Genomic DNA, 12,603 nt, shown 5'->3' on the forward strand with positions numbered 1-12,603 from the left:
GAGCCACAGAGCTTAAGCCACGGGAATCTAGCTTGTTGTTTTGTTTAGAGCTCTCCCGTTGCCACACATGAGGAATATCGTCAAATGAGACAGCCAGGCAAGATCTTCATTAAAGGCTAAGAAGGAGGATATATAACTTCATGGTTATTTGCAAGCCATGGCTAAACACAGGGCTACGTGGCAGTGTAAACTGAGCCTATTCCATGAGCTTTATTTACATGTTCAGTCTCGTGAAAGCAGTTGTGAAAAGTAGCCTTGAAAGCAGTGGGAGGAAACAAATGCTGAAACGTACGTGGCCACAGGTAAAAACATAACAAAGTAGTTATGTGTTGAAGAACATCCTTATTGGACCCCAAAGGCAGTATCAGGTGTATATGCCGGTCTGAGTCAGCACCTATACCTGTCCCTCCCAAACAATCCAGACATCTTACATGTAACTCACATTTACTCTACAGAGCCAAACCAGGCTGAGCTGTACTGAGCTGACCTGGTCACACATCCATAGCTGCTGAAACAGTCGTGGAAGGGACAATCGATCCAAGCCAGCACAGTATGGCTCAGGTTGACCCTGTAGTGTGCAAAGCCCCTTAGTGCCAGTGCTATCAATCTGGGTTAGGTCCTTTCTGTTGGAAATGTATTTCTAATGTCTCTGGATGCTTGTATGTATAGTTTATCTGTCCTCTCCATCGTTACTATCCTAAGTCGGGCAAACCGATCCCTACCATTCCCACAATCAAATATTTTCTGGATTTAAAAGCCTACCTTGCCTGACTCATTTATCTTTTGTTGGTTGAAAAAAATGTCTTTGCCTGACCCATGAATGTATTATCTAGGCTTCTGTCTGGTCCATGGCTAATCCTCTAGCAATACTATGATACCAGAGTTACTTATTTTCCCCCAATCCTGCTTTGCCTGACTCACCTCTCGGGCCCGAAGCCGGCCTGGATTCGAGTGGCGATGTATCGCTGAGCGGCCGTCTCGTGTCCGTGTCCGTGGCCATGGGGGCTCAGATGGAAGATGTTTTCCCCATCTTGGGGTGAGGAGTTGGGACGGGGGGGCTCAGTGTCCCCTACGATCCTCCGGTAGTCCACCTGGTTGCTGTCCCTCTCACCGTCGACACCAAAGTGTTCGTACCCATACCCCTCCATCTTTACTCGGTGTACGACGTGAGCCTCCAGCTCCAGTAAGACCTCACAGACAGTCGCCCTTTGACCCCTCTCTGTCCTCTATCAACCTATCAGCAGCGCCCCACGAGTGTCCCGTAGATGGACCAGCTGAAACAATTTGCTGCCGAATCAAGGACTCCAATCGACTTGTTGAACTCAGTTTGCCCCAAAGGATTCAAATCCTGGGAGTCAAATGAACTGCAGGCGCTGCAAGTTCGTAAACAAAGTCACTGCTGGCTGAGATGCAACACAAACAATTGTCAGATTCACAATGCTCTTATCTCAGTCTCCCAGCTCTAGCTCCAGGGTTGACTTGACTGTTGAATCTCAGCCCAGATACAATGTTGCCGGAGGTTACGCAGGTGTTTCACCAGAGAGAGAGAGAATGAGAGAGAGAGAGAGAGAGAGAGAGAGAGAGAAGAGAGTGATTATACTCTCTCTGTCTCTGTACACAGCGCACCTGCTTAAAAAGCCAGAAGCGCCCGTGAGGTGTGTTGGGGAGGAGGCGTTGCCGTGGAAATGCTCCTGCTGGGAGGGCGTCGCCGTGGAAATGATGCCAGGGAGAGGCTTGTCGTTGTGGAGAGGTTGCCGTCCCACTGTCCCCTCTTACCTTTTTAGAGCACCAGCACCCACTGACCTAAAGGAGATTGTGATGGGAAAGGAAGGAGAGAGAGTGCAGAAAATGAGAAAGGGCCTAGACTGATGGTGGGAGAGAGAGAGAGGTGGATAGAAAGAGAGAGAGAGCCTGAAGGGCTCTAGGAGTTGCTGAATGGGACACACAAGGAGTGGGCGTTTTTGTCCTGTTGAGTGCTGTATGAATCTCTCTCTCTCTCTGTGTACGGCTTAACCCCGCGCTCTGTCAGTGGCACACGTCACTTTCACAAAGAGGATTGGAGAATTAGAATAAAGTGGGCTGGAGATAGGAGCAGGGAGAGACGCAGGGCACTTACACACACCATAACCAGCCTATCACTATTACCATAGTGTGTGTGTGTGTGTGTGTGTGTGTGTGTGTGTGTGTGTGTGTGTGTGTGTGTGTGTGTGGACACACCACTAGAATAAACAACGGTTACACAAACTCCTTGAGAAAGTGGCCCTGGACCAGCACGGCCTTCAGATGAGTGCTTAGCTCAGAGATTGTCAGGACAGGGGATTTCAGAGACACAAGCCGAAACACACACACACACACACGCACACACACACACACACACACACACACACACACACACACACACACACACACACACAAGAAATAAGCCTCAGAGGTGCAGATGTACAGTACAACCCATGCACAAATTGCATGTACAGTACACTATAAACCAGTCTGGTGGTTACACAGCCACTTGGTGTGCAGGACAGTTTGAGGTCTTTGCTCAGGGACTAATTACCATCTCCCTGACAGCGTGCTATGTATAAGCTTACATAACAGAATATACATAACAGAGGTCCAGGTCGGCTCGTTTGACTGGAGAGGGATGAAAGGCTTGAGTAACACGCAGTTGAGGGTTAAATTCCCACCGACTGAACACGCTTGTCGTTGACTGAAAGTGGCTTTGGATTTGTTTTCTAGAGCATCTACGAATGATCAAATCTCTTTCCTGTTTAAGTAATGCCCACGGCACTAAGAGGAACCACCTTCCGACCCCTCTGAATGGGATAACCTCCAGGTGACTGACTGTTTGTGACAGTTGCTCAGATGTAAGGATGGAAAATCCTCTTAGCTTGGCCAGAGAGGCCCCCCCCCCCCCACCCCCTCCCCGATGGAATTCTGCGGTGGAATTCTAATTGGAGTGTCACTGTGACTTTCCTGTAAATCGTGTATTGATGTCAATAGAAGATTTGCGTGAACATTTGAGACGCATTGATGATTTGTTTTACATCAAACACACACACACACACACACACACACACACACACACACACACACACACACACACACTCCCCCTTTTACCTGATTGCCATAACGATAATGGATCTCATGTGCAGTGTGGACACTAATTGAGCACAACCAAGACAAAAATGTAAAAAAACGTGAGACACAAGACTCAACCCAGGAATGACCGACTCTCACAAAAGAGCTCTGTATGTGTGTGTGTGTGTGTGTGTGTGTGTTTCTGTTTGTGTGTGTATGCAAGTGTGTGCGTGTATGCATGTATGTCTGTGTGTGTGGATAAGTGAGTGTTTGTTTGTGCGTGTGTGTGTATGTGTGTGGATAAGTGAGTGTTTGTTTGCGCGCGTGTGTGTATGTGTGTGCGTGTGGCGACTGAGGACATCCTCCATCATATGATCTGCAAATAGAGTTCCCTCCCTAATTCACCTCACTCTCTGCCACTTTGATAGAACAGAGACTTCTTGTCAAGAAATACTCCCTAATCTACTACGCCCAATTCATTTACTCTCATGTACCCTGAGGGAGCCAGATACGTACAGTTAGCCTGTAAGCTAACAGAAGGATTAGATGTCTAGGCGTATGCTCCTAGGAGATTGTGTGTGTGTGTGTGTGTGTGTGTGTGTGTGTGTGTGTGTGTGTGTGTGTGACTTCCAATTAGAGAAGGTTTGAAAGTTATTATGAAGGATTCCAGTACCAGTATCATTGCCAAGCGATCCGGGTGTAGCCAGCCTTGATACTGTGTGAGTGACAGGTCATGCAGCGGTTCTCTTTTAAGTTCATTTGATCTCACCAACCAATGTTAAGATGGTAATTAGTCCCTGTCATTGGGATACTAAAGCTTGTGTCAGTGCTGACTCCTTGAAAAACAGTGACGACTGTAACCTGGTTGAATAAACATATAATATAATAAGTCCAGAAGATTTTAAGGTGTTTTCAAGAAATCTGAGGCTGTTTCTCGGTCTCCATCTAACAAGCCCTTACTTCAACTTCCAACACCGACCTTTTAAGTTATTCGTAATTGATTGATTTTGGGAAAGTAATATTGATAAATAATATTATATTGATAAAGTAACATATATATGATTAATTAGTCATATCAGGGTATTGAGGTGAATGCTACATTGTGACAGTAGGTAGTTTTAGAGACAGGCTTCAACCCAAATAGCCCATTTGAGAAGATAACGTTGACACCCCTGATCCAACATTATATTGCATTGCATCTCTTGACTAGCCCCCAGACAGCGAAGCAGTTTCCCTTACCATTCGTTGTGGTTCTGATCTTCCATTGTTAGTTAGCGCCACCTAGTGGATACATATTTGTACTGCATACTTCCATATATCAGGCAGACGCTTGATATTCCACTCTACCACAGGAGGACAGCCATAGCCTACTGGCTGGAGTTTCCCTAATTTCATGTTGACTGTGTGAATTTAAATGTGATCCTGGTCATTGGCAAGTACTGGATTGTGTGTACTGGTGTTTTTTATGACACTGTATTTGCCTGGTGGGGATTTCCCAATTGTCAGACTCAACAAAAAGTCACCACTGGACCTTCAAAGAACAAAGTTACAGTAGTCTAGAGATAAATCTGATGCTATTTTTTTTTTTGTTTCACTGTGAATAACTGGACGTAAACTGTTTACATGCCAGGGGCATGAAAGCTTTGTGTTTATGAGTAGCTTGTACCCGGAGTATCTGTTCTGTTAATTCCCACCCTGTGCTCCCTGTGCTCTGTGCCAAGTGCCTGGAGGGGAAGTGAAATATGACTGTAGCTAGCACAACACAACAGCTGCTTGGCTCACCAGTTATGCAGAATGGGGAAATCTTCAGTGCAATTTCCAGAGTGGAAGCCACCTCCCCTGCCCCATGCACACACACACAGAATGAGTAATCAGACAAAAACTGTGACTTTCTATGAGACAGCATCTTACTATAGGCGACCAGCAAAAGACGTAGGGCGGCAAATTGTCCTCAACCGTTCCCTCTCTTCGCTGCCCTGCACTGGTTTGCTAACCTGGCACTGCTGGCAGTGCCCCTACACCCACACTTGTTGTGCCCACTCTCTCACCCTAACTTGGTGTAGCTATGGTGATTTGTGACACGTCCATGCAGAGACTGGCAGCAGGTACTGGAGCGCCTGGTCAGCCTCATACGCACAATGGCTGCCCAAAACATTGCCTTTCAAGGGAACACTGATCCACTTTATTAACTAAAGTTCTTTTTGCCTGTTTCATAATATGAAAATAATATAAAAAATTAACTTTTTTTTTTATTTATTTTTTTACTTTAGTGTAGACTACTGTGTGTTTAATAAATCTTGTTTTTGTAACTTACAAAAGTCTTGCATTTTCTTATAGTCTAGCTGATTTCAATGATTGTGCTGGAAGTAGGCCTATATGACAGCATTTATATGTAACCCAAATGCAGTTGATGATTACATGTTTTCATTTTATAGTAGTTTTGGGGCGGCATTTTTCTATCTTGCTCATGAGGCAAACCGGGGTGGGAGAACTGCCATATAATCAAACACTCAGAATATCAACACATGAATGCGGAAGGAGATTGGAACTGTGTCACTGTTCAAATACTTCTGGCCTCCCTTCCCTCCCTCCCCTGAGGTAATCACTAATCTATCCTAGTTAGAAAGCGTGAGAGTATGTATTCCACTACAAAGCTTGACTGCCACAACTTGTCTTGGCAAAAGTGAGCAAGAGTTAATGACACTTAAGAGTCTATGACACTTACATATACATACGTCATCACGATTCACTTTGCCAGTAAAAGACAGTGGGGCAAGTCATGCCATGTCCTCTCATGACCTAGAAGAATCCATCCAACACTAGTTTAAGTTTAAGTTTATTATGGTTATGGCTATATATTTCACCGGGGTCACAACAGACTTCATATCAGATAAAAACAAACACCAACGATAAAAACATACACATCCTTCTCAGCGGACGGTACGCCGCTCTTACTACTGGGTGACTTCAACATCCAGTCAGAAGAGCTTCACTCGTCTGGAGTACTTGACCTCCTCTCCTCCTTCGGCCTTACCCTGTCCCACCTCCGACTCATAAGGCAGGCAATCAGCTCGACCTTGTCTTCACCAGATCATCCCATACCTCCAACCTTACTGTTACCCCTCTTCCAATTTCTGATCATCATTTTGTATCCTTCTCTCTTCCCCTCAAATCCACCTGCCTCTGACCCAAGGAAACTTTCCCCCAGATTTTCCTCACTCCTCAACCCTCCTCCTCCTCCCTCCTTCCTGTCTGCGGATGACTTTGTCACCTACTTTGAAAAGAAGGTTGATGATATTAGCAGCTCTTTCTCTCTACCTGTTGCCAACACTGTTACCTCTCCTCCCAAACCCACTGTGCTACACTCGGTCTCTGGTTTATCAGCTTTTTCCCTCCTCTCCCCTGATGATATTCTAAAACTGGTCACATCCAAGCGGGCAACCACCTGCCCCCTTGATCCTATCCATTCCCCCTTTCTTCAATCCATCTCGAAAGACCTCCTTTTCAATCTGCAGTCATGACTGCAGATTCACTACCTATCTTCCGCTGTAGATTGAAGACCCATCTCTTCAGGCTACATCTTAACTGTCCCTCCTAAAGACCTCTTCATCCCCGCTACCCCCATGTGCACGTTTCTCTCCTGTAAATAAATGTAAAAAATAATAATAATCTTCCTTTCTTCTAGCATTGTGACTGCCAATAGCCCCTGGTCCTAGCATAGATAAATTTTTCTTATGGTGACTGATGGATAGATGATTCACTTACTTAGTCAAATGTATTTGTTGTAAGTCGCTTTGTGTCTGCTAAATGCCATAAATGTAAATGTAAATGTAAAACATACAATAAGGGTCAGGATGAGAAAATAGAAATAACAATGGATCATGAGATTAAAAAAAAATGTAAACAGCTCGAAACACTTAACGTTGTCCAGCTGCTTGCTAAGTAGATTGTCAAACAACACAGTAAGATTATAGGCATCTTTTATTTTTATTTTTTTAAAACAAACTAAAGTGGTCCCATACTCTATGTCCAGTTTCTTAGTTATAGTTGCAATTCAGAGACTGAACAGTGATGCAATACTGTATGTAGAACCAGCAACCAGTCCACCACAGACCTCACTTTGCACTCTGCATCAATGTATTGCATTTATATATATATATATAACAATAATATATGCCATTTTAGCTGAAGCGACTTACATTGCATTGAGTGCATACATTACAGTATATATGGTCCCAGCGGGAATCAAACCCATAACCTAAGCATTGTTAGCACCATGCTCTACCAACTGAGCCACAGAGGACCATTTGAGTGTATATTGCATTTCAATGTATGCCTGGTGTCACAGAATGATCATGGAAAGGGACAGTGGTTGAACCCAGTAAGTGATTGAATTCAGTGACTGAAACTGCTTAGTTAGAACCCAACTCTGTGGATGATTCAACATGGATAGGTGCTGTTTCTTGTCTTTTTCAACATTACATTACACATGTACCAAAATACTATTTCTAATTGTGGTGGAAATCTGTGTCTAGGGGATTTACCACGGATAAAAAGATTTCAGTGAGACTTTGCAAAAATGCACGAACACAATAACTGTTTAGTAGAATTTAATAATGGTTGCAAGCATAGCAAACTGTACCATACGGGTGGAAAGCACCATAGGAACAGAGAGCCCAAATTCGGGTTACAGCATACAATTTATACTTTTCAGAGATGGTGTGATAAACAGGCGGAGCATTCACTGATCAACAAGGCAACCTTGAGAAAACAGGTGGCATGGCATGGTCTGCAGTGGTCCTAGATAACACCCTGGGACCAGACTAGAAGAACAATGGTCCTGCTGTTAGGAGTTCTATCGTTTGGAGACATACCGTACCTTGAAAAGACACTATGTGTATTATCGTTCTCTCCTGTCAACAATCTGTGTAGGTTATTAAACATGTGTTAATAGACGTGTGTGTTAGACATGATGCTGGAATGTGGGAGTATATGCATATACTGGTTTTTCCATTACATCATTCAATTAATTGCTTGTGCTCACTCAGTTCACTAAAGGTATTGCCTTATAAATCTGTTAAAAGGAATAAGGACTGCATAAAGGAATCCTAGGGAATTCTCGGACTGTGAGCACATGCCTCTTTCAAGCCTTTTTTGCGTTGGAAATAGACATTTAGACTATTTCCTTATCCTGTGTGACATTGCCAACGAATAGGAAGAGAGAAACATCGAAACAAGTCATGACTACATTATTAAGCCTATGGCATCAGATTTCGGAAATTCCCATCAGTTGATGATGATGTCATTACGCATCACAACCCATTGGACAAAAGAGCGCTCCGTGGTGAATCATCAGTTCTTCCAATCCCAGCACCTCGAAAACTCTTGTCAACTCAATTGAAACCGCTTCCGAAGTTATATCCAAGAAGGAACACTAACCCTGCGGGATATCTACAATCCGTGCCCCCCGGATGTCTCGGCTCCTGCTTAACTGAGCCGTCGGGAAAAGGAATCGCGTTGTAAGTGTTGCAATTTCAAATATGAACACCTTGTTGTTGGAGAGTAGTATATCTAGTAATATTAATTGTAACATGTGTATAATGTTTTGTGTTAGTCTTGCACCATAAGCGACTCACGCGCAGTAACATATCTGCCTCACATGCTTTTTGACGACATGCGCTCCGCTTCCGTGTGGATTCTGGTGAGATATGAAACTAACTAAATTATTTTGTTATAGGCTGTATCTGCTCAAGTGACTCTGCGTCTGTGCCAGTAAAGCTATCGTTTTGGAGCTATGATGACGGACGTCCTGAAGCTGTACTTCTTTGGGGCTGCGTTTACCGTTTTCGCAGCGTTAATCGCAATGGTGGACTCGGTTGGGAGTCTCATGTATGTCCAAGACGCGGACCCTGGCTACACAAAGTTGGACAGTCGGACTGAGAAACGGACTGAGAAATCTTCAACCTGAAATGATTGATCCTGGGAACGTCATGTGGACATGAACTCGAACCCTAAGGTGTATTCACACCATGTCGTTTATGAGATGGACACGGGTGTTACTGCACTTTTATGCATCCCATAATCCTGGTTGCTTTCAACTAAATTGATGATGCTGTATGATCTAGGTCACTGCACTGGTTATGAGAGTTGTCAAAGTCGTTTTGCACATAGAAGAGCACCCTTATTGATGTTAAATATGCCCATGTTGACGGTTTATAAGCTGTAACAATGAAGGTCGCATACAACATGCACAAACACATCATGCACTATCAATAGCTCATTACATTGTTGAGATGATCATTGAGATGGAAATCTTTAAGTGAACAACAATAAACGATGTTTGTTTGTTTGTCTTTTGCGAAATTGTTAGTCACAATTGCATGCCTTCTGTTTGCACTAATCACTAAATTGCTTTAAGCCTACCTGTGAGGTGTCATTGGAATTACTTTAAAACGTGTATTGTTACATAGTAACTGATTACTTTGTCATTTCCTAGAATGCAATTTAGTGGTTTGTGTTATTAGCTACCCACGTGGAACAAGGGCTGACTGCTTCATACTTAAACATAAATAAACCCAAGGTGTTACACCTCTTGTTTCAACTCTTAGAAGGTTTTGTAGCTCCACTCTTTTCAAGACACTATCGGCTATGCTATATTCCACCCGGTCAAAACAAAAACATGACCTTCATGTAACTACATTGGACTACTATAACTGAATCCTAACGTCTGTCTTCTTGCGCCCCCTTATTTCATTGTGTATTGTTTTTGCCCCTTACTTCATTGTGTATTGTTTTTGCCCCTTACTTCATTGTGTATTGTTGTTATTTGTATTTTTACTTTATTACTGATATATTACTGCACATTGTTCAGTGTACAACCTGTTTACTGTGCATTTGATGAATAAACTTGAATATGACTTGACTTGACGTTGATCTTTCTGTCTTAATTGAAACAGGACAACAGAGGCTATAACAAGATAGGCCATGTTCCATTCTTAGAATGAATTCAAGTATGAACCGTATCTTATTTTTAGCCGTGTAGCAGGAAAAAGAGGTCGTAGGTCAACTGAAGCGTTTCCAGCCTCCACAGCCATTGCATGCAATAAAGGCCTTGTTGACGTAGAAGCAGGGTGGTAGTGATTCTAAGCAGTAGGCCATACGCTAGTAATGATTTGTGATAACAATAAATCACAATAGCCATCGCAATGGACAATGTATAGCAATAGATCACAATGATTTGTATGTATGATTTGTCATGATTGACTGATGCTGTGTATTCACCTGCCTGATGCAGCACATTTTTGTAATATTCCATATGTGTGTAGGTACAGTATATGCCCATGTATAACCGTTTGATGAAGCATACTTATACTCCAATATCACTACTCTATTATGTTCATGGTTAACCTGTTTTGCTTGTAATGAATATACAGAGTAAGTAAATACAGAGTGGTACCATGGGTCTCCATCTCTTGTCATAGAAACAAAGTCATGTCGCAGGTCCATTTTGGAATTATTTATCCTAAGATTCCTTTGGAAACTGTCTGATTAGGAGGGTCTCGCTCCCACATATTATGTTCTGGGAACAAAGGCCTTCAAAGGCCAAAGCAAGAAGGGTCCACTGTACTACTCTGACACTAACACCATGGTTTATATCTGTTATTGTATGAAATGTATGAACACAACTGATTGAGGTTGTCACTTGGAAGTTACAGATACAGTAATATGCTGAATTTTATAAGGAGAAGCAATTATTACAGGGCACATTCTGACGTAAATGTAAGTATGAAGAATAATGCACAGGGGAATTAGCTTTGAGAAATGATTGAATGTTGTTGCCAAGAGTTTCTCCCAAGCCTGTCAATAAACATCACTGATACTAATAAATCCACTGTATGATCTTTCTTCATTATTGACCATCTCAGGAAGCCTTCACTGTAAGTAATAACAGTGTACAAATGTAAGGTATAACTGGTAATTACACATATTATGTCGGCCTGGTGTCCACATAGCATCATAGTGCACTCCAGAGATGTGAAGAATGAGGTCAAAACTTGTTTTTGGGCTTTGTACTCCAGCAATTTGGATTAAACATTAACCAAAACAGTTTAAGGAAATATTTACAAGAACTGAATGTTACCTTTTATTTGGGGGTATTGTATGTATATTTAAGCTATACTTATACAAAAATAGCCTACAAATGACTTAAGTACAGTATTTAGTAATAGTGCATTGTGTTTAGCACGTCAACTATGCCATCTAGCGAGTTGCTTATAGATGAGCGCGTTCATATTTGACAGTGAATAAATAGGTCTATTGATTGATTACCCTATGGTAATACCATAAACTGTATATCGATATATTATTAAACAGCTTCTGATATTCTGGTGGGGAACAATTGATGCGCAAAGCTTCATAAAAAAATAATAGTAGGTTTATATTGCCAATAGAGTTATCGACCTAGATTTCAGCAAAGGCTATGCGTGTAGTCTCTATATAGGTCTATGCGTATTTTAGGACTTGAGCCTTTTATCAGCCCATCACTTGGATGCGGGCAATAGCACCTGTTGAGATAAGCAATAACTCCTGGCAGCAGCTTTATGTTAATGACCCGTCAAACACGCGTCCCCGCCCACTGTCTTTCAAGTGCGACACTTATCACTTTGTACCCGGAGATATGAATGACAATCTGTCATGATATGTGACTGAGGCAGGTTTAGGAAACCTACCGTTATTTCTAGCTAACCGCATCAATATGACTTGGAGACTTGTGGTATTCGGGGGGACATGCTTGCTTCTTTTGGTTGCTGGGGGTCATGGAAAAGAGCAACGAAATCGGAGAACGATGTCTTTCCATCGGACTAAGCGAGATGAGAACGACCGCCAAGTGCACTCACGGGCAAAGAGGGACACCGCTGCTTTTCAGTCAAGTCCGACTTTCACTTCTTGCAGACTTTCTCTTTCTCCCTATGAACACAACGTTTTGGATACAAATACACACGAGGTGAGAGATGTGACAGAGGGATTTTTTAAAAATGTTTTATGGTACATGTACGTTTAACAGCTTATATGAATTGGACGGTTAGTGTCGTCTTATCTGACGTTCAACTGTTTAAAAACATGCCCAATTAACAATATAGTGTATGCCACCAATGAGTACATTTTGTATTGCTTTGTAGGATTGCTTTGTATGTTGTTTTACACTTTTGTTGTGCTGCTATGGAGGTTTGTTTGTGAAGGTTCCACTCTTGGCAGGTGTGATCATATGGGGAAGTGTCTCTCTCTCTCTTTATTTCTCTTTCTTTCTTTCTTTCTTTCTTTCTTTCTTTCTTTCTTTCTCTAGACAGGGTTTCATGAAGATAATGGCTCAAGCTTCACTCTTACATGGGTGGGAGACGGGACAGGAGTGAGTATGGCACTCATCATCATCATCATCATCATTCATACATTATTGCTGTTTTTCATGACCATGTGTCCTAATAAGGAAAAGCCCTGGGCCCTTGTTGAATAGCCTAGGGAGAGAGA

General features: G+C 42.6%; 1 protein-coding gene and 1 long non-coding RNA gene across 3 annotated transcripts in view; both read left to right on the forward strand.

The window, feature by feature from the left end:
* The first annotated feature begins 8,453 nt into the window (after positions 1–8,453).
* LOC310820485 lies at positions 8,454–10,005 on the forward strand. Its single transcript, XR_014554817.1, has 2 exons — positions 8,454–8,597; positions 8,816–10,005. It is a non-coding gene; the product is annotated as an uncharacterized lncRNA (long non-coding RNA).
* A 1,771-nt stretch (positions 10,006–11,776) lies between these two features.
* The window catches only part of LOC310820475 (sortilin), an 11,131-nt gene continuing 10,304 nt past the window's right edge, over positions 11,777–12,603 (forward strand). For both annotated transcript variants that reach the window (XM_083692110.1, XM_083692111.1), the window contains exons 1-2: positions 11,777–12,082; positions 12,422–12,484. In XM_083692110.1, the coding sequence (XP_083548236.1) occupies positions 11,834–12,082; positions 12,422–12,484 (312 nt within the window). In that variant the 5' untranslated portion in view covers positions 11,777–11,833. The remainder of the gene's footprint in view (positions 12,083–12,421; positions 12,485–12,603) is intronic.

Source organism: Argentina silus (genome assembly GCF_951799395.1).
Source record: "Argentina silus genome assembly, chromosome: 20".
Taxonomy (NCBI): domain Eukaryota; kingdom Metazoa; phylum Chordata; class Actinopteri; order Argentiniformes; family Argentinidae; genus Argentina; species Argentina silus.